This window comes from Muntiacus reevesi, chromosome 1 (assembly GCF_963930625.1).
Source record: "Muntiacus reevesi chromosome 1, mMunRee1.1, whole genome shotgun sequence".
Taxonomy (NCBI): Eukaryota; Metazoa; Chordata; class Mammalia; order Artiodactyla; family Cervidae; genus Muntiacus; species Muntiacus reevesi.
This window is the reverse complement of record NC_089249.1, coordinates 23,227,605-23,250,806: the sequence shown is the minus strand read 5'-3', so window position 1 is coordinate 23,250,806 and position 23,202 is coordinate 23,227,605. Positions and strand designations below refer to the sequence as shown.

Genomic DNA, 23,202 nt, shown 5'->3' with positions numbered 1-23,202 from the left:
TTCCCTGGTCAGGGACCTAAGATCCTGCATGCTTCACAGCAAGGCCAAAAGAAAACAAAAAGAATGCCCCCATATGTACTTCATTGTATAGATGAACTATCAGTTATTGAACCTGCTCTGTTTCCAACTTTCTACTGTAATAGATTACTTCTATTCCATTAGTTCCAAATCCTAGTAAAATTCATTACTTTCAACTGAAGCTCCAAATGTAATTGCACAAAGATTTTCTCCTGACCACTTTTCTGTTGTGGTTCTAGATGTGATGAATATGTCACCCAGTTGGATGAGATGCAGAGACAGTTAGCAGCCGCAGAGGATGAAAAGAAGACTCTAAACACTTTGTTACGAATGGCTATCCAGCAAAAACTCGCCCTGACCCAGCGGCTGGAGGACTTAGAGTTTGACCATGAGCAGTCCCGTCGCAGCAAAGGCAAACTTGGAAAGAGCAAGATCGGCAGCCCTAAAGTAAGTGGGGAGGCGTCAGTCACCGTGCCCACCATAGACACTTACCTCCTGCATAGTCAGGGCCCACAGACACCCAACATTCGGGTCAGCAGTGGCACTCAGAGGAAAAGGTATGCATGCAGCGATCTTCATAGTATGGTGCAGTGGCCAGATTTTAGTTAACTGCAAAAATTAATGTGCTCTTATTGTGGAGGATGGAGGAAGGGAAGGAAGAGAAAAACTGGGAGCGGGTATATAAATGGGCCTTGCCAATGTTGGTTTTTCCAAATTAAAACCTTTTGATCATTGTGTTTATTTGTTTCTGTCCCCCACACCCCATCTCTTGGTTAACCATAATATACTTTATAAGTGTCTGTTAACATTTTTGCTGTTCCTTGTATGCATAAATATGCCTCTCCCTTACCTCCAACCTAAAAATTGGTAGATGAAAAGTGGATATTAAGAATGAAGCTATGTTTTACATGGGTGATAATTTGAATGGTAATGCTGCTATTTACCAGCTTCTCTCTAATGAGGCAAGAATATGAATGTGTTCTCTTAAGGGAACTTTTGTTCATATGCCGAAAACTGATGACCGACTGAAAGGAGATGTCTCTATTTCAGTCAAATAGAATGGAATATGTATAGTGTTTTCCTTAAAAGAAGGTTTTTGTGCTTTTTCTTTTAGTATGTGAATATTGTTTTAAAAAATCACTCATAAGGTTATTAATGGCTTGATTTTATTACCTTTCTCCAGAGTCCTGGATGTTGAATTACTTACCCTGTATTTTTCAGTTATAGTGAGATTTTTTTTAGGAGCTTTCAATTAAGAATCAAACAATATAAATATTTTCTGTTTGTGGTTCAAACTGACTAACTATAATAAATCTCTTTTCCAGTATCCAGTACAATTTCCAAATAGGGTTGTATCCTGGTATGGAAACTAAACATTTAGTGAAAATCTTGATTTACTTGTTAAAAAATTAAATGCCAATATAAATAATGTTGTCACTGGTGAGGCTTTGAAAGGTAATTAAAGTAAAACTTTTTTGTTTCCTATATGTATTTTCTTGGATCTCCTGCAAGACAATTTTCACCTTCCCTTTGTGATCAGAGCCGTCCCAGGACTTCAGGGGCTTCCTACCTACAGAATTTATTAAGAGTTCCCCCTGATCCCACCTCCACAGAGTCATTTCTTCTGAAGGGCCCCCCTTCCATGAGTGAATTCATCCAAGGGCACCGGCTCAGCAAGGAAAAAAGGTTAACCGTGGCTCCACCAGGTAAACATTTTTTCCTTGGGTGCATGTGATGCAAATGATGAGTTGAATAGACCAACTCTCCCCTTCCTTCCAGCTACTCACACCCACCCATCCACAGAGTCTAACTTTGATGATGATAAATTTCTACTGTTAAAGTAAACACGCCTTTATACTTTGCTTCCTGTTTCCTTCTTTACTCAGCCAGACTGTCATTTCTTAGGCATCTCCAGGGACTTCCCTTTTTAGCGGCCAAAGATGAAAACTGAGAGTTGGAAGGAATGGGATAGGTGAAGGGAAACTAGTGACAGGCACAAGGCAAGACACACAGTCCTATTTGCAGTTTGGTAGCTCCTAGCAACTCTGTCTTGGTCAAATTTTGTCATTTTCTTCTGATCATTTTTAACATAATTTCAGTCAAGGGAACCATCTCTATAAAAAGCTCTTTGGGCTGATCTCCTTTTGCAGTGACTCAGAATGTCTTCTCAATTATAGAAAATATAAAAGTAAAGTCCTCTTAGGTTTTGCCCCTCAGGAACATTTAGGTCTTAATATAATGTTCTTATAGTTTGTAAGCCCTTATTGATTTGTGTTTATCAGCATGCTCACAACTTACTTTAGCTTCACTGTTTTGCATTTTTCTAATATTTTTTGTTTTTTCTCTGAAGGGCCTCATTTGAAAATATGACTTCTGGCAGATAAGCATCATTCTTTTGGGAAATCCCTGCATGTTAACTATAGGTCAGAGGTGGTGCACTTGAATTCTATGAAACAAAATAAGCCCAAAGGCAGCTGTTATTAGGCTATCATAAGGAATGAAAAATTAAAAACTAATTCCAGTTAGTTGTCAACAGTTAGAAATTCAAGAGAGTTCACCGGGACAACTGTATTTCTGGCCTCGCTTGAATGATCCTGGCAGCCTCAAGTCTGCATTCATGCATGTCAGCAACCTGCTGGAGCTATGTAATGGCTGCTGGTTTTAAACAGGGCAAACTGCAGTTTACCACTGGTCTCCTCACTGCCAATTACATATACCCAGCCTGCTGTACTTGTTTCTGTTGTCATTTGGCCCCCAATGTAACCTTTGAGTTTGTCACCTTTCCCACAAAAAAACATTTTTTTTTAGTTACTTCAATTTTACCTTAATTCCTTTTTGGAAACCTCAGCCTTTGGATCTCTAATACTGTACTTCCCTTATCTGATTCATGAATCAGCCTACTGATTGGGATTAAAAGATATAGTGTGAAAATTTATAGTACAAGTTAGACATTCTAAGAATGTTTGAGGACATAGGTAGTGTGATAGGGAGTTGGAGGAGATTAACAGCCAAATGTTCACCTAAATGTTCACCTAAAATAAAAAGTCAGATTTTCCTGGAGGTTCCTCCTTTCGTGACTCTTTTGCTCTTGTTTTAGACCCCTTTGGAAGCTACCTTGAAGTATCTGTGAGTCACCAAAGTGGTCCTGATTCATCAGAACACCTAAGTTAAATAAAACCCAAAGATCTTATTGTGTTCCAACTGGACCTAGTGGCATTATCTTCTAGAACTTAGAAAAGAAATTCTGTGATTAATAAGTAAATCTATTGTATTTTAATTTTTAAAGTGACATATCAATAATATTAAAATTAATAATAAATATTAATAACAGCTATTTTCATTTTGTTATGACTATTTGATCCTTGTTTATATTAATATCTTTTTCCATCATAGTCATTACATTGCAGAAACCACTAACAGATATCTTAAATTTTTCTGTTACTATCTAGTCTTATTTTTATTTTTAAAGGTTGTATCATAAATTTTACTTCAGATATTATCATTGCATTGATCACCACTTCCTCTCTTGTTAACCACTGAGATGGTTTTCCATTATTTGTTATAAGATGCTGTTAGAAATATCATGCATTCAACTTCTCATCTATTCCATTCTTTTCTCAAGAGTGAGATCACTGGGTTTAAAGTATGAACATCTTTATGTTTTTTGCTCTATTTTGATGTTCTGATGTGATGTCCAAAAGGGCATATCAATGTACTGAAAGTCTTACATTTTCCCCATTTTCACACATTCTGAATCTTTCTGCTACTGCTAGTCAGAATACATGAATGAGAATACTATTATGTGGCCTGAAATTCTTTAGTTTTGAATAATGAGAAAATGCCATAGAGCTTAGAAATGATTGCTATATGTAAGATGAGATATAAATAATGTGGAATTCAGAATCATCAGTAGGCCAGAAAAGCATTTTAATTACAACTTGGCATATTGATAAACCTTATATTTTAACCATTTATTTGAAGTTAAAATAATAAAAGTATGAAGGAAGTAAATCTGTTATTATAGCCTGAAGAATTTTCAATATTACATCATGGAACCAACCAGATTAGTCCTTAATAAATTCTTAGATCAACCCAATAATATTTTCTAAAAGGTTCTGTTTAAATGAATAGAAACTGATTAGCCATCTACACCAAACTGTAGCTTCTAAAAATATTTGCATTATTGACAATATATATTTTTCCTAGACTAAACTATATTGGATAAGGCATGTTAAACATTATTTACAATGCTTTCACTATATAAAATGTTTCATTAAGCTGAGGGAGGGAAAGTATGCCATTTATATCCAATCCTATGTTCTATGCAAAAATATCTTAAACCCATGGCAAGTAATAGGTTTTATGAGTACTTTTTATTCCTGAATTTAATATAAGTTATTGATTATTATAGATTTACTTGCTGGTAACAATCTATATACATCATTTTAAAAGGATGATTTTCTGTTAATTTATCAGAATTTTTTGATAGGCAATTGTTTTCTAAAATGTATTTTTAATGTTTTATACAATATATTTTTTAGTTTATTTTTTAGGTGATTTTAATTATTCTATTAAGTCAATATACAGATTGTTTCTATTGAGGATCATTGAAGAAATTAAATCAATGTAAAAGATATTAGTTTAATTTGTTTTGGATTCTTTGGTTGAGGAATTGCAAGAGATATAAATCTAATATAAATTTTAAAACAACATAGAATATTATTTACCATATATAAGGAATATTTACAAACAGATTTCACTTCTATGAGATGGTTAGCATAAAACCCCATCTTCTTCAAGGCACAATTTCTCAATTTTTGGAAAGTCAGTTCTAGATAGGGCATTAATTTTCAAAATTAGTAGACTGTTTTGTGCTAATTTATTAGTACATTGTTCTGATTGATTTCTAATATTAGTAAAACTTTGTGGAGGAAAATTCTGGCTATGGCTCAGTCTCTGCTACCTCAGCTCTAGAAATTCCAGAGTTTCTGGCAGTGACTTACTGACTTTTTTTCTCCTGACTTATCCTTATCCAGTATACAAACTTCAGCATCCTCCCTTCATGTAGCTTTGAAGAACTTGAATCAAAGGGTTCCCTTCTGATATCAACAAGTTTGCAATCAGAAAGCAGATAGTATATCTTCATAATATTAGTGGTTATTTTGTAGCCAATATTTCATCTCAGTGCCTTAACTACCTAGGTTTACATAATTAATAGAAACATAATTTAATCAATAATTAAAATCAATCTACCAGAGTATATGAAAGGAATCTATTCAGAACATAGGCCAGAGATGTTATTTCTGTGGTAAAGACCTAACTGCATCATTTGCACAAGTGAATTAGGTTCCTGGACCCAACTGCAGCGTGAGGAGGGGGAGAAGGTAGTGCTTCGGCACACCAAGCAGTTCTTTGATACCAGCTGGTTGCCATAGGATTCGACTCAATTCTGATACCATCTACCTGGAGATGGCATCAGATTCCACACTGAGGACTCAATCTGACAAGACTGCCCCACACCCGCATCCCTACTTCTTAAGCCAATCAAAAGCCTGGGCTACTACCTGTGTCTCTGACCCACCGCTATAGATTGGAGTTCCCATGACCTCTCTTTAGACTCCAGATGCCAGTCCAAAGTCTGACTATAAACCAAAGGTTCCCAAGACCCCTCTTCTGGTTCAATTAATTTGCTACTTCTTCAATCACTGGTTTATTATTTTTTAAAAAAAGTAACTCAGGAACAGCCAGACAGAGAAATTTGTAGGTCAAGAAACAGGGAAATGTGCCACAGTTTGCCTACTCTTCTACCATGACACTGTAATATCCACGTGTTCACCAACCCAGAAACTCTGTGGACCCTGTCCTTTAAGATTTCTATGGCGGCTTCATTAGAGAAGCATGAGTTTGATTAAATCATTGGCCCTTTAATGATTGATTCAACCTTCATGGGTTGAAACTGGAAGTTCCAACTCTCTGTGGTTGGTTCCCCTGGCAACCAGCCTCCACCCTTAGGTGGGGTCCTAAAGTCATCTCATTAACACAGCAAGAGACACTTTTGTCATTCTTAGCACTTAAGAAATTCCAACGTTTGGGGAGCTAAGAGCCAAAAATCCTGGACTAAGACCAAATATACATTCCGTATAAATCACAGTATCACAACAGGATAAATAAGAAATCTGAAAAAAGCAAGCTTGAACTTTCTTCTTGAAGTAATAGCCTGAACAGTCTGCTCTTCATGAACCTGTGTTTTCCCTGTAGAAGCTTTTTCTCTTGAATGTTCTGCTTCCCTGTGTGATTTCAGTTCCTCTATTCCTCCCTGCTTCACTCTTTTCCTTCCTCCTCTCTTTCTCTGAAACCATTACTGAACTAATGTGAAAGAATGGTTTTGAAATCTGAAATTTTTCTATGGTATTTTAAATCTTACCAATTTTTAAAGTAGCTCATAGAAATATATTAACCTTAGTATGTACTCACTCCTTTAGTAACAAACATGTTACTAAACATGTTCATTAGTGAAAATTGCCTTTACATTTCCCTACATTCAAATAGTAAATATGTATATGTGTCTGTTGTATTACAAAGCCTATGTTCTTAAATATGTACCCAAATCACATTTCTTTCATTAACTCATTTTCTCATTCATTTGTTTGTCAAAATTTAGCAAAGTATATTGTGCATCTACTATGTGTCAGGCACTTTTTTTTGCTTTTTTATAATCCATGGGATTGCAAAGAGTTGGACATGACTGAGCAATTTTCACTGACTGACTTACTTATAATGTGAAAGTGTTAGTTACTCAATCATGTCTACTCTTTGCAACCCCATGGACAGTATCCTGTCCAGCTCCTCACTCCATGGGATTCTCCAGGCTAGAATACTGGGTTGCAATTTCCTTCTCCAGGGGGTCTTCCCAACCCAGTGATATTCAAGTAAAACATCACCTCTGTTCTCCCCTTTTAAGGGGAGGTAGATAGGCAAATAAGTAATGATATTAGTAAATGTTCCTGGTAAATAGAAAGATTGGGGTGACGAGGAAATCCTGCCCAAAGAAATTCAAGTACTCGTCATGAGAGGTAACTGTAGACCTTAATAGGTAGAAGGCAAAGGTGCAGGTGTGGGTAAAGAGAAAAGACTTATAGGAGATCAGCTTGCACAAAGGCTGATGAATTAGGGGCTAGAAACTGGATCAGAACTTGGGAGTGATGGGAATTACTCTAGAAAGGCAGACAGGGACTTGAAAATAGAGGGCCAGGTTAGTGAGAGTAGACTTTATTCCAAGGGCACAGATAAGTTTTCAGAAGAGGAGAAGATTTTTAGTTTATAAGTCTAAATAGTGTATTTAGTCCCACCTGACAGCGAGGTGGAGAATGGATTAGATGTGGGTAATGTTAACCAATGCTAGGAAAGATTGAAGGCAGGAGGAGAAGGGGACAACAGAGGATGACATGGTTGGATGGAATCACTGATGCAATAGACATGAGTTTGAGTAGGCCCCAGGAGTTGGTGATGGTCAGGGAAGCCTGGCATGTTGAAGTCCGTGGAATTGCAAAGAGTTGGACATGACTAAGTGATTGAACTGATTGACTGACTGACTGAATGTTACCCAAACACTGGGTTCTCCTCTTGATGGGTGTCAAACCAAAAGACACAACTGAAACCATGTAACTCAGATTGGGACTTGAACCCACAGTCTTTTAACTGATATCACACCTAATCTCAGGACTTAATGAAACTCAATTTCTTGATGTCCCATCACAGAAAGAATTCAGGAAGCGATAAAGTGATAGGTAAGAAATAGATTTATTTAGAGAGAAATACACTCCACAGAGTGTAGGCCATCTCAGAAGGTGAGAGCAGCCCCTGAGTATGGCGTGGTTAATGTTTTTATGGGCTGGGAATTTCATAGGCTAATGACTGGAAGGATTATTCCAACTATTTTGGGGAAGGGACAGGTTTTTCTAGGAGTTGGGTCACTGTCTACTGTTTTGCCTTTGATGATCAGCCTCAGAACTGTGATGGCGCTGGTGGGTGTGTCATTTAGCATATGCTAGTGTATTCAGTTCAGTTCAGTACTTGCTCAGTCCTGTCTGACTCTTTGTGACCCCATGGAATGCAGGCCCCAGGCTTCCCTGTCCATCACCAGCTCCTGGAGCTTGCTCAGACTCATGTCCATTGAGTCTGTGATGTCATCCAACCATCTAATCCTCTGTTGTCCCCTTCTCCTGCCTTCAGTCTTTCCCAGCATCAGGGTCTTTTCCAGTGAGTTAGTTCTTCACATCAGGTAGACAAAGTATTGAAGCTTCAGCTTCAGCATCAGTCCTTCCAATGAATATTCAGGGCTGATTTCCTTTACGAGTGCCTGGTTTGATATCCTTGCATCCAAGGGACTCTCAAGAGTCTTCTCCAACACCACAGTCAAAAGCATCAATTCTTCCATGCTCAGCTTTCTTTATGGTCCCACTCTCACATCCATACATGACTACTGGAAAAACCATAGCTTTGACTAGATGGACCTTTGTCGGCAAAGTAACATCTCTGCTTTCCAGTATGCTATCTAGGTTGGTCATAGCTTTACTTCCAAGGAGCAAGCAACTTTTAATTTCATGGCTGCAGTCACCACAGCAGTGATTCTGGAGCCCAACAAAATAAAGTCTGTCACTGTTTCCATTGTCTCCCATCTATTTGCCATGAAGCGAGGGGACGAGATGAAATGATCTTCATTTTTTGAATGTTGAGATTTTAAGCCAGCTTCTTCACTCTCTACTTTCACTTTCATCAAGAGAGTTTTTGGTTCCTCTTCACTTTCTGCCATAAGGGTGGTGTCATCTGCATATCTGAGGTTATTGATATTCCTCCCTGCAATCTTGATTCCAGCTTGTGCTTCATCCAGCTCAGCATTTCACGTGATGTACTCTGCCTAAGTTAAATAAGCAGAGTGACAAAATGTCGTCTTGATGTACTCCTCTCCCAATTTGGAACCAGTCCATTGTTCCATGTCCAGTTCTAACTGTTACTTCTTGACCTGCATACAGATTTCTCAGGAGGCAAGTAAGGTGGCCTGGTATTTCCATCTCTTTCAGAATTTTCCACATTTTGTAGTAATCCACACAGTCAAAAGCTTTGGCATAGTCAATAAGCAGAAATAGATGTTTTTCTGAAACTCTCTTGCTTTTTCAATGATCCAGCAGATGTTTTCAGTTTGATCTATGGTTCCTCTGCCTTTTCTAAATCCGGCTTGTACATCTGGAAGTTCTCAGTTCACGTACTATTGAAGCCTAACTTGGAGAATTTTGAGCATTACTTTGCTAACATGTGAAATGAGTGCAATTGTGCAGTAGTTTGAACATTCTTTGGCATAGCCTTTCTTTGCGATTGGAATAAAAACGGACGTTTTGCAGTCCTATGACCACGACTGAGTTTTCCAAATTTGCTGGCATATTGAGTGCAGCACTTTCACAGCATCATCTTTTAGGATTTGAAATAGCTCAGCCAGAATTCTATCACCTCCACTAGCTTTGTTCATAGTGATGCTTCCTAAGGCCCCCTTGACTTCACCTTCCAGGATGTCTGGTTCTAGGTAAGTGATCACACCATCATGATTATCTGGGTCATGATGATCTTTTTGTATAGTTTTTCTGAGTATTCTTGCCACCTCTTCTTAATATTTTCTGCTTCTGTTAGGTCCATATGATTTCTGTCCTTTATTGTACCATTCTTTGCATGAAATGTTCCTTTGGCATCTCTAATTTTCTTGAAGAGATCTCTAGTCTTTCCCATTCTAGTGTTTTCCTCTATTTCTTTGCATTGATCACTGAGGAAGGCTTTCTTATCTCTCCTTGCTATTCTTGGGAACTCTGCTTTCAAGTAGGTATATCTTTCCTTTTCCCCTTTGCCTTTCACATCTTTTCTTTTCTCAGCTATTTGTAATGCCTCCTCAGACAACCATTTTGCCTTTTTGCATTTCTTTTTCTTGGGAATGGTCTTGATCACTGCCTCCTGTACAGTGTCACAAACCTCTGTCCCTAGTTCTTCAGGCACTCTGTCTATCAGATCTAATCCCTTGCATCTATTTGTCACTTCTACTGTATAATCAATCGTAAGGGATTTGATATAGATCATACCTGTATGGTCTAGTGGTTTTCCCTACTTTCTTCAATTTAACTCTGAATTTTGCAGTAAGGAGTTCATGATCTGAGTCACAGTCAACTCCCAGTCTTGTTTTTGCTGACTGTATAGAGATTCTCCATCTTTGGCTGCAAAGAATATAATCAATCTTATTTCAGTATTGACCATCTGTGATATCCATGTGTAGAGTCTTCTCTTGTGTTGTTGGAAGAGGGTGTTTGCTATGACCAGTGTGGTCTCTTGGCAAAACTCTATTAGCCTTTGCCCTTACTTCATTTTGTACTCTGAGGCCAAACTTGCCTGTTACTCCAGGTTATCTCTTGACTTCCTACTTTTGGATTCCAGTCCCCTCTGATGAAAAGGACATCTTTTTTGGGTGTTAGTTCTAGAAGGTCTTGTAGGTCTTCATAGAACTGTTCAGCTTCTTCAGGATTAGTGGTTGGGGCATAGACTTGGATTACTGTGTTATTGAATGGTTTGCCTTGGAAACAAACAGAGATCATTCTGTTGTTTTTGAGCTTGCACCCAAGTACTGCATTTCAGACTCTTTTGTTGACTATGAAGGCTACTCCAGTTCTTCTAAGGGATTCTTGCCTTATATAATGGTCATCTGAATTAAATTCACCCATTCTGGTCCAGTTTAGTTCACTGATTCCTAACATGTCAATGTTCACTCTTGCCATCTCCTGTTTGACCACTTCCAACTTACCTTGATTCATGGCCCTAACATTCCAGGTTCTTATACAATATTGCCCTTTACAGCATTGGACTTTACTTCCATCACCAGTCACATCCACACCTGGGTGTTGTTTTTGCTTTGGTTCCATACCTTCATTCTTTCTGGAGTTATTTCTCCACTCTTCCCTAGTAGCATATTGGGCACCTACTGACCTGGGGAGCTCATCTTTCAGTGTCATATCTTTCTGCCTTTTCATACTGTTCATGGGGTTCTCACGGCACAAATACTGAAGTGGTTTACCTTTTCCTTCTCCAGTGCACCAAGTTTTGTTGTAACTGCCCACCATGACCCGTTCATTTTGGGTGGCCCTCCACGGCATGGCTCATAGTTTCATTGAGTCAGACAAGGCTGTGAGTGTCCAGGAGTCTCCAGCAGAGGCGTGGGTCAATAGTGGCCTACTGTAGGGTCAGGGGCACTGAATACAACAGTGCATGTACAAATCCTTTTGAAGAAGTTGCCATTACCTTCATGATCCCTTCCATAGTTTGGCCTGAGGCCAAACAACTGAGAGGGAACACAGCCCTGCCCATCACCAGAAAATTGGATTAAAGATTTACTGAGCATGACCCTGCCCATCAGAATAAGACCCACTTTCTCCCACAGCCAGTCTCTCCCATCAGGAATCTTCTGTAAGTCTCTTATCCATATCCATCAGAGGGCTAATGTGTTACAATGAGCATAAAATGTGGCTCAAGGTCCACTGGAAGTCGAATCTTCTGCCACCTTGGATCTTGTTGGTTCTAGCCAGTTTTTGTCATGTCCTATGGCTATATTTCTTTTAAAGGTTGTACCCTTCCCCCTTCCCTCCTGTTTTACAACCAAATCAAAGATTGGGGGGAGGAAAGATTTATTGCTTGCAGCAAGTAAGAATACTAGGGATCTTGCCCAAAGCAGTGTTTCCCCAAACAGTAAAATTGAGAAAGTTTTAAGTATAAGTGTATTCATGAAGGGGTTTGATTGAGTCCAAGCTTTAGCTGGTTGAAGTCAGGAGGGTCAGAAAAAGGTCAACATCTTCATTCCTTCAGTTCACATCATTCCTTAGGTTCCAGTTGATCTGGTGGTTGAGTGCCCCAGGCTGATCTTTACCACTGATACAGAACTGGGAGTGTCCTTACTTCTCTTGCTTGATAACAGGCAATGTTTCTGCATTCTTTAGTTCCCTTAAGATGTTAATTACTGAGACTTGTTCAAGCCCTGGCTCAGATCACAAAATGGCTTAGGGCAAAAATGGTTTCTCTTCAGTCAAGAAAGCTGTCTTGGTTCTCTTTCTCTTCAACCCTCCTGCCCTGACTGCTTACAGCAATACCTGAGATAAAGAAGCAACTACAGAGTCTAATGAAATGTGAGATGAGAGGTGGCAGAGACTCAGAATGGAAGCTGTGAGGAATATGAATGTTTGCAAGTGTCTGAAATCAGAGAGGTTCAACTCTGCTAAAGTCAGAGTGTCCTGTGTGCGTGCAACCTACTCTAACTGCTCCTTCATCCTCTCGTGGTTTGTCTGTGGAAGGAGCTTGGCTAATGCTTATTGAACTGACTTCCTGAACTAACAGCCTCACTGGTTTTTTGCCTAAAGTGTGTTTATTCCCTATAGAGGCTTCTCCATTTTTGTGTCTTCCACTTCCGCATATACTTTCTTTGTCCACAGGATTCATTTCTTGAAATAGCGGGAGTGAACAGCATTCTGTTGAAACCTGTAACCTTTTAGGGTTGTATTTGCTTTTAACACAGCTTCTGCAGAGTTTTCCCTCCAGAGGAAAGCTTGGGCATTTTCTCATGCTAGAGCATGTTGTCCTTAGTTTGGAATCTGCTGAAAGAAAAATTAATTTAAAAATGCTAATTCACAAAATTATCAACCACATGTTTAAAAATACATTTTTGTATCTTGCTCCAATGTAATATGCAATCAAAAATTTGTTCAAATTTCCAAATTTTAGTGAATCTTGTATGCTTGGTGGTGTTGTTCAGTCCCTAGGTCGTGTCCAACTCTGCGACCCCATGGACTGCAGCATGCCAGGACTCCTTGTCCCTCACCATCTCCCAGAATTCACCCAAGTTCATGTCCATTGAATGGACATTGAATAATGCTATCCAACCGTCTCATCCTCTGCCGCTTTCTTCTCCTTTTGCCTTCAATCTTTCCAAGCTTTAGTGTCTTTTCCAATGAGTCAGCTGTTTGCATCAGGTGGTGGATGCAAACCACCTGATGAGTGTCTTTTCCAATGAGTCACCTGTTTGCATCAGGTGGTGGATGAAGCTCCCAAGTAGTGGAGCTTCAGCATTACTCCTTCTAATGAGTATTCAGGATTGATTTCCCTTACAATTGACTAGTTTGATCTCCTGGCTGTCCAAGGGACTCTCAAGAGTCTTCTCCAGAACCACAAATCAAAAGCATCAATTCTTCGGCATTCTGCCTTCTTTATGGTCCAGCTGTCACATCCATGCCTAACTAGTGATGTCTTTGCTTTTTAATACACTGTCTAGGTTTTTCACAGCCTTCCTTCTAAGAAGCAAGCATCTTCTAATTTCATGGCTGCAGTCACCATCTGCAGTGTTTTGGAGCCCAAGAAGAGAAAATCTGTCACTGCGCTCACTTTTCCCCATTCTATTTGCCATGAATTGATGGGACCAGATGCCATGATCATAGTTTTTTAATGTTGAGTTTTAAGCCAGCTTTTTCACTTGCCTCCTTCACCAAGGAATCATGTATGCTACAAGAGTATTTTCTCTCCTCTTCTGGGTTAGCTCTGATTCATTGCACAGTGGAAATGTGCACACCATCAAATTTCAATTCTTTCAGTATTTCTTCAAGTAGCAATTCCATTTTTGCAAGAAATCTTTCAGTATAGAATGATCTTGGGTTGGAATGTGCAAAGAATGTCATTGGAGAAATATATCTCGTCCTTAGATTCTGTCCATGTCTATGATGACAGATGCTGTTGTTTTTAGTTGCTAAATTGTGTTCAACTCTTTTGCAGCCCCATGGACTGTAGCCTGCCAGACTCCTCTGTCCATGGGACTCTCCCAGGCAAGAGTACTGGAGCGGGTTGCCATTTCATTCTCCAGGGAATCTTCCTGATCCAGGGATCAAACCCATGTCTCCTGCATTGGCAGGCAGATTCTTTACCACTGTGCCACCAGGGAAGCCCATAATGACAGATACCTAATGGAAAACTGAAAAATATAAGAAGTTATTTCATCTTTCTCAAATAGCTGTGTATTTGCTTTGTTTAGGGAAATCTCAAGTATCCTCCAATTTAGCTGAATGTTTTGATTTTCATCCAGATAACTAGCTTCATATAAAAATATTTTGGAATTTTAGGATTTTTTTTCCCTTCTCTACTTTTTCTTGCAAAGAGTTTAAACTAGATGTATCTTTTATACCAGTTTTGAAATTGTGTGCATAAATGCACAAAATTTATAAGTTTTCTGATCCCTTGCCTCCACTGGGTCAAATTAGCCACTTATCCCTCTATGCCTCACTACAGATAACACAAAGTTTGTATTAAAAATGAATTCCTCTATAAGTCTGTAAGCTTTGGGACAGAAACCTTGTCTCTTTTAATCCCCAGAATCTTCCACTGTACCTGGCACATAGTAGGCCTTCAATTTGTTGGATAATTGGTAATTAATACAAATTTTCTACAGTATCTCAAAATATACAGCTTTATTGTGGTTTATCATCTCTACATGTAATTCTTCATGTACAGAAATATAGTACATTTCAGATGTGGTTTAAAGTAGGTGATGTAATAAAGATATATATCATAGTTGCATTAGGAAAATTTTCAAATGAGTTATTCATTTCTCTTACTGTTTAATTAAGGCAGCATATGTATCATTTAAAGGTTCTTGATTTGATTATTTTAATATATTATGCCTAAAAATCAAGGCAGTTATAAGAAAATACTCACTTTTTTTGGCCATGCCCCACAGCATGTGGGATCTTAGTTCCCTGACCAAGGATTGAACCCATGCCCCCTGCAGTGGGAGTACAGTGTCCTAACCACTGGACTGTCAAGGAATTCCCCTGAAAATATTCACTTTACAGACCAGAAATGTATGAACCCATGTAATACACAACAAAAGGCTGTGTGTGTGTGTGTGTGTGTATATATATATATATATATATATATAGGCTTTCCTTACTTATTACTTTCTCTTATTCCATTTTATATGTTTTGTATTTTTCAAGTATATTTTTCAATAGATAATGGTTATTCAAAATTGAAAAGGTATAATTACAAAGGGTATAAAAATAGAAAGTAGTTCTGCCACAGCTGTGCCCAGTCAAACTTGGGTATCCTTTCAGAAACCTTCTGTACATATACAAGCAAATATATGTAAATATATGCATATATAATCACATATATGTTTTTATATATGCATTACAATAACATTGGCACAACCACAAACATCATTATGAATGCTATTGTTTTTCACTTAATCTATCTTGGCATTTTTCTCCTTTCATGTTACTATTCATCTTTTTTTTTTTTTAACTAGACGTCTGGAGGAGAAGGAAGATATACTTGAACCCTTTAAGAAAGCTTGAAATGTCTTTATGTGTAGAATTGAATTATATCTTGCCAAATAATAAAAAGACAGAGACAAGAATGTTTCACCTTCTAGACCAAAGCTATTCAGTTTTAATAATGTGGTAGCCATATGAGAAAAAGTAAAAAGAAACAGATAAACTTAATTTTAATGATATATTTTATTTAACACAATATGTCCATAATACCATGATTGTAACATGGAATAAGTAGAAGCAATTATTAATGAGATTTTGCATCCGTTCTTCTTACTCAGTCTTTGAAATTCAGTGTGTATTTTGAACCGACAGCACATCTCAATCTGAACTAGCCATATTTCAAGTGCCCAATAGCCAGATTTGGCTAGTAGCTACTATATTAGACAATGAAGTTATAGACCTTCTTACTTACCAATGGCTCCAACTAGATGTTATTTCTACACTGAAATCTAATCACTAACATCTAATTTTAAAATAAGATTTAAGGTAACACATTTCGGTTTTCTTTTAAAATGAAATATTGGGCCAAATGTTTGTTGTTACTAATTGATTCTGCTTTATTTGTCTCTGCTACCAATATTCTTTCAAATAGATACATATTAAATGTTTGTGTACACTTTCTGTACATCTCCTTTGTTTACTAGGTGTCTTTGTCATTAAGAATTTAATTCCTATTGTTTAGATATCCTAGGAAACCCTACTTTTAAATATTCTTGAAATAGTAAAAACAGCTTAATTTGTGTGTGTGTGTGTGTGTGTGTAATCAAGCTTGTAAAAAATCTATGTTATTTATTCAAAGCAAGGAGTGCCTGGAAAATATTTCCTGCCAATTTTAAATGGCAGCGTTTAATTACTTAATATTTAGACTGAAAACACATCAGACTTTTCCAAGGTGTATTCCATGTGTTTTCCTATTTCCAGGATAAAAGAGAAGATAAAGACAGTACTAAGTAAACCATTCCATGGTACAAATTGGAGCCACTCAATAAATAATGCAATGAGGAATGGAACATTTGATGACCACAGTTCTGTCAGCATCTTTGTTTTATTTTTGTTTTTTGTCTTCTCCTACCTCCTCTGTCAAGTACACTATCCAGAACTTGCGTTTTCTTAAAGGATTTCATATCCAAAACCTAAGCATCGTAAGCAAAATAAGCTATGATAAAATGATGGAATTACTTAATTACTGAGGATCAGCATGAAAACCAACACGGTAATAGGAATGTACCTATTAAATTAGATCATACTTTCAATCCATGTTGACTCTTTTAATATAACTGTCATATAAATCTTTTAGTATAACTATGCTTTAAAGTCTTCTAAGTTTTATTAATATTTTAGTAAACACATGGAAATTTAAAAATTTTAATTAAAATCCTCAAGGGAAAATAACTACAATCTTTCTCTAGTATATCTATTAAGTGAAAAGACATACACTTATTTGACATTTCTAATTATTACATATTTAGGGCAAAAATGATCACATCATGCTTGTGTCCACCAGAATTCACCCATGTGGTTTGAAGAGAGAAGCCTCTAGAAGGGGCCTGAGTCTTGAGGAATAACGGGGAGGCACAGGTGGGCTGAGACACACGGAAGGCCCAGAACATTGTAGGCGATTACCCCTCCTTCAGTTCAGTTCAGTCACTCAGTCGTGTCTGACTCTTTGTGACCCCATGAATCGCAGCATGCCAGGCCTTCCTGTCCATCACCAACTCCCAGAGTTTACTCAAACTCATGCCCATCGAGTCGGTGATGCCATCCAGCCATCTCATCCTCTGTTGTCCCCTTCTCCTGCCCCCAATCCCTCCCAGCATCAGGGTCTATTCTAATGAGTCAACTCTTCACATGAGGTGGGCAAAGTATTGGAGTTTCAGCCTCAGCATCAGTCCTTCCAATAAACACCCAGAACTGATCTCCTTTAGGATGGACTGGTTGAATCTCCTTGCCCCAAATGATACTTCTGGCTTACTACCAAGTATCTACGGGCAGGTAGAAAACTCCAAAGAGATAAGCACCTAAGTCTGCAAGCAGACTCACAGAAGTGACCAACCTCTGCCACAAAAGGACACACTTGTCCAGATACTGAATATTAAAACTGTACATTATCTCACCACCTTCTACTATGCATGCTCCCCACCTGTAAGTCAGAGAACAGCTTTTATTCTACCAGACTACAATCAATTACTTACCTACAGAACTTAACCCTTGGTTTCTTTGGTATCCTTTGCACCAGGGAGTCAGGTGTATAACCATTTGCCATCGGCACGGCCCTGCCTTCAGATCTCAAAGCCCTCCACGTGCAAAGAAAATGTATAATACTCCATTGTGATGGCCAGTAGGGCCTCTCTGATTGTATTCCCAGGAAAATGGCCATCAGCTCTGCTATGCTCCTCACACTATTTAATCCAACTTGCTGGCATCAGACTATTGAATTCTACTATTTGTCCTCCCTGTAACTACATGATTACATGTCCTCACTATAACTACATGTAACTAATGTTTTATAAAAATGCCCTGATTATGAGCATTCCCTGGGATGTTATATTCAAACTGCAGTTTTCAAAGGGATGTCTTTTACCTACAAGGAATACTAAGGAAAACATAATTTTAAAAGACACAGTGGATACCCAGGAAAGCTAATCTTTAAGTTAACAACTGCAGGCTCTCCTTTACATTTATGAGGATACGTGAACAGCTACAGTGAAGGAATAGTGAAGGAGCTCTCTCAACTCTGAGCCTCTCTGATTCAATGAATACAAATTCTTCTCTCCATGACTGGGACTGGGACTTAATGTGTACCATCCATGTTTTTAATATATTAAAATATCTCAGCACAGTATAAATAGTTTTCATCAAGAAAAAGTAAAATTCCCATTATCTAATAAACAATGCAAACTTTTTTCGGTACAATTTAAAGTGTCCAAGTGTTATAATCTGACTCTACAAGGCACGAAATTCAGAATTAATTCAGAATTCATGCTGAATTCTTGAAGTGTGCTGACATTTTGCTTTCTTTCCCAAAACATATGAGATTCAGTTTCTAAAAGTATATCTATATTGTTACACTGGCTACAGGGGCCACTGACTTAACTGAGAAATGCGTACCCATCAACATGCCAGCCGATCAGACCTTTCTGAGGCACATTAACAGTTGGGGAAGTGGCCTTTGTACACACTAAACCTGGTCCCAGTGGCTCCCTGAGAGCCACTGTGAGCAAGTGGGGCAGGGTCTGAAGGAGCAGCTTAATTCTGGCTGAGAGCATGGTGCAAACGATAAGTAGTTCTGATGCTCACAAAAAGCCTCCACTTGCTACTTCCTATTCCTTTGTTTTAAATTATGTAGTATAGTTCCTTACACTTACTAAATTTAGACTACTTAAAGGGACTTAGGCATTGAACTCATAGAGCTAATCAACCAGAAAGATTCACAGTGCACTGTATTCATTGCACAACAGTGAAACACCCTGCCACCGTCTTGTTTTGCTCTTGCATAGCTGTATGTTCCTTCTTCCACACATCCTTCTCTTTAGCCATCTGCTGATGCTTGTTTGATTTTCTTGGCTGTTTCCCAGTGTATTATGCAGAAAAGGTATAAGAGGACAAAAAAAAAAAAAAATAACACAACTCAAAATGGTTGACTTTGTTGCTTTCTATTGTTTACTAAAAAAGTAAATGTAAAGTTATAAAGATGTCATATAACCATTAATTTCATAGTCACCTCTCAGCCAAAAAGGAAGTCATTGGTATACTCTCCATGTCACAAATTTAAAGTTTTTGTAAACTGTACATGTAAGAGCCAAATTTGTTTTGGCTATGCTCATTACTAGAGTGGACACTGTAGATGTCCTCTTTTCTTTCTTTTCATTTTTGATGTATACATTATTTTTATGTCACTTCAATGTGTCCAATGCACAAATCAAGTGTCCTTCAGGGGGACTGCTTCCTGAGCTGAGCCTCTCATGTAACCTCTATTGTCAGTGAATGTTCTTGAAAGGTGGGCTAGGTTAGATTATTACTCTTAAAATAATTATTTAAAAGAAACTTTGATAACTTCAAATATTTGCATTTATATGATTTAAAATTTTATATGAAATTATATACATTTACTTTGTAGGATAATGGTTTAGAGCAGGACAGTTGTTTTAATTAAACCTGCTTTTGGTAGATATATAATTGGTACATTTTTTAGTTTAAGGAGATATACTTCCCTCATGTTAAGGACTTTCTTGCTGCTCTGATGCTGTTCATCTAGTCCATTTTTGCTCTAAACTGAGTTTCACCTCCCAGTCCTTCATTGCACTTGAGATTTTCTCTTATTAACAATGAAAAATCAGCCTATGATCAGTTTGGGTCATAAGAACTGAAATTAGGAATTTACAGTAGGAAGAGATACCCAATGTGGATGTTGTTTAATTCATCTTAAATACCTATTCTGACTTTCCAGGAAGTCCCAGCTCCACCACTATTGCTAGGATTTTGTAAAACAAACAAACAAAAAGTATAGTATAGTCATTTACTCTGACTAGGTGTTTATGGAATAAGCCATTATGATCAGAGAATCAGTTAAACATAAACTTTTTTCTCTTTTTATGCACTACTTGACATCAAAAGCAAAAAGAGGTAAGTTGGCTATAAACCTGAGTGAACCTTATTTTCTTTAATAGATTTACTTCTGAAAGAGCTTTGCTTCAATTTTCTACAAATCAAGTACTTTTACATTAGGAAGCTTGTTACTGTAGATCTTTAATCTTTTCTTTGAAAGCTGAATAAGCACCTTCTGTGAACTTGGATTTTAAAAATATTTAATATTTAAACATACTGCTTTTCCTTTAACCAAGTTATACATATGGTTTAATTTTCTTGTGAGGAACTTCGGTTTAGTTTTGGGTTTCCTGAGTTGTCCCCCTCCTCAAATATGGAAGATTACATGTTATAAGTAGTTCTTTACTTTAAAAAGCCAAAGAACAACTAATATTGGTGAAAGTCTATAATTTTCTGATCCATTGCTTTACAGAATAGGATACCCTGAATCTCTCAGAATATTTTCTAGTGTTGATTTTTTTTTTTAGTGTGTGTGTTATTTTTTTTATTAATTTATTTTTTATTGAAGAATAATTGCTTTACAGAATTTTGCTGTTTTCTGTCAAACCTCAACATGAATCAGCCATAGGTATACATACATCCCCTCCCTTCTGAACCTCCCTCCCATCTCCCTCCCCTTTCCATCCCTCTAGGTTGATACACAGCCCCTATTTTTTTGAAATGACTATATAATAAGAATGACTATAAAATAAGAAAATCAAACACATTTCACTGAGTGGTGTCTCATATATTTTTCTTGTTTGGGATATATTTTCACTTGATTTTTTAGTGGACTCTTGTTTGTAGTTTAACTCATTTCTCTCTTATTTCTTTTTGATGATGAATTCTGTCATTTCAAAGGAATGGATGGTCTTCATCTGATACATGCTATTATTGAGATTGTTTAATGAGAACAGACCATCACACCATCCTGAGTTAACTTTGTACCAACTGACACTGTTCTTGAGAAGGTCATTTCTGAACAAAAAGTTATTTTCTAAAAGGTACTTAATTGATGTAAGAATCTGGAAGCAAAATGTACTTTTACCTCTTGGTGCCACTGTATTTAATTACCCTCTTCCCCTTTATCTTTCATGTCTTCCTACATAGGCTGTTAATTACACACATGCTCATGGTTTAATTGTAAGTTGTTCAGAAGCAGAAAGTTGACAATTCTGCAGGGCATTTTTATATTTCTCTTTTTCAAGGTTTGAAATAAATATAGATTTATTAATATTGCTTTGTTTTATCAGCTAGTCATGTGATATTCCTCAGGACAGCAAGTGGAAAGCTGTGTGAAAGTTTTTGTATAATCACTGAAAAGTCTATAAATATTCCCTCTCTTTAGCAAGTCATGCTCCAATTCTGTATTGTTGAAGACAATTTTAATGCCTGTCCCCTAAGCATGATAACCTATGCACAGTTGTCATCTATATGAAGGCAGAGCCAGATGTTTTAAAGAGTCATATGTTTTTAAAGATCATATTTTTTCATTGTCTATACTGAAATATTTTTACGTGTTTCAACAATTCTGCTTTTTCCCCTGGAGATTTTTAATGAATAATGATTGTCTCTGACTATAATAAGGGTATAAACAAATAAGGGGATTTGCTGTGTTAAACACTGATGTAAAGTTAAGGCTGAAGTGACCGGTGACATAAATTGTAGACTACACTCCTGAGTAGCCGGAAATTATGTAAATTTTATTTGTGGGTACTTCCAGAGAAATTCATGTGATATGTTTGGCAAAAAGGGATGAGATAGCCAACTCTATGTGTTTGATTATAAAATGTTAAAAGCTGTTCACAGCTATCCATTTTTACTAGTGCTGATGTACCATTAAGTTCATCGTTAGATTTTTTAAAATATTTCAACTTTTCCTATCTACTGTATATTCATGTAAATGTTTCTATCTCATGCTCTCATTATTTTTCTTTATATAATGTTTCTATCTTAAATTTTTCTTAAATTCTCCACTGTATATGTCTGTTTTTTCAGTTTATGTGTATAGGCATCCATAGGACTACTTAAGTGTTCAAGTTATTACTACAAGAAGAATGTATTTTGATGCTTCTTTCCATTTACTTTTCTGTTTATTCACTAACACACTATTACTCATTTTATAGATTTAGTGAGGAATAATTTAATATTGATGTTATTTGACCTATTTTAAATAATAGCAATTATAATTATTTTCAAGATTTATACATCAAAGTCTTAAAATTTATTAAAGAATCATTAATCACCTGATATCACTCAACTAGCATTAAAATCTTTATCAGAGAGTATTTTCTCTTTCCTATTCCTTTTGTTAAGAGGATGTTGTTATGATGACAGGAATGTCTAAATTGTACTCTTTCTCAAGTCGACCCATCACACAATGACATTGATAATGTAACTAATAAACAAATCTAGTGATCCTTAAGGGAAGGCAAAGTCAGTATATTAGCAGGTATTCTGCATCACATACAAATTCTCAAAGTAAAGGACTGTGGGAAAACAAAGAATTATAAGGCAGGGTCTTCTCTGTCAACTGCATAGCATGACTGAAGAATTTAGATACACTGCAAGGAAAACAGTGTTCAAAAGCTGAAGGCCATGAGATAAGTACTAACAGAGTTTAGAGGAAGCAGACACTTCCTTCTGGGGTGGTCAGGAGTAAAAACTGAAACTTATTAGTTCTGAACAGTCCAAGAGAAGAAAAGAGCATTTTAGATGAACGTAATAAAAGGAGCAAAGACTTGCTGAAATGATTTTATCATATGGTCTATTTTGGCCTTTTCATTTCTGTTTTAATGACAGTGACTTTGTTTCTTGAAACTGAAAATCTCAAGGTCATCTTGACTTCTCCCTTTGGCTCCTCATATGTTATTTGATGACCAGTTCTTATCCATGGGCCCTGGGCTTCATGCTTTCACAAACATCCTCTCACCTGATCTGCAAGATTGATATTCAATGTCCTCACTTAACAGAAAAGCTGAGGCTAGGACTGAATTCACTTCTTCAATGTCCTTCACCTACTGGTTTGTGGAGCAGGGAATCTAAACATTAAGATCTCTCTGGTGGACCTACATCTTATGCTGATATGGAGGAAAGTTGAAGAGCACAGAAGAGAAAGAATAAAGAGGAAGGCAAAGAGGCCATTAAAAAAAAATTGCTGCAGAAGCATCGTTGGGCAATGGAAGGAAATTGTGATGTACCTATT

At 37.2% G+C, this 23,202-nt stretch overlaps 1 protein-coding gene across 8 annotated transcripts in view; it reads left to right on the top strand.

Moving 5' to 3' along the window:
- BICD1 (BICD cargo adaptor 1) overlaps positions 1–23,202 on the top strand; it is a 236,096-nt gene that overhangs the window by 201,433 nt on the left and 11,461 nt on the right. For 3 of the 8 annotated variants that reach the window (XM_065939496.1, XM_065939517.1, XM_065939536.1), the window contains exon 7: positions 258–465. In XM_065939496.1, the coding sequence (XP_065795568.1) occupies positions 258–465 (208 nt within the window). Of the gene's footprint in view, positions 1–257; positions 576–1,530; positions 1,725–20,858; positions 20,944–23,202 lie in introns of those variants that run through there. The other 5 variants (XM_065939477.1, XM_065939486.1, XM_065939471.1 and 2 more) reach the window with 5 other exon arrangements.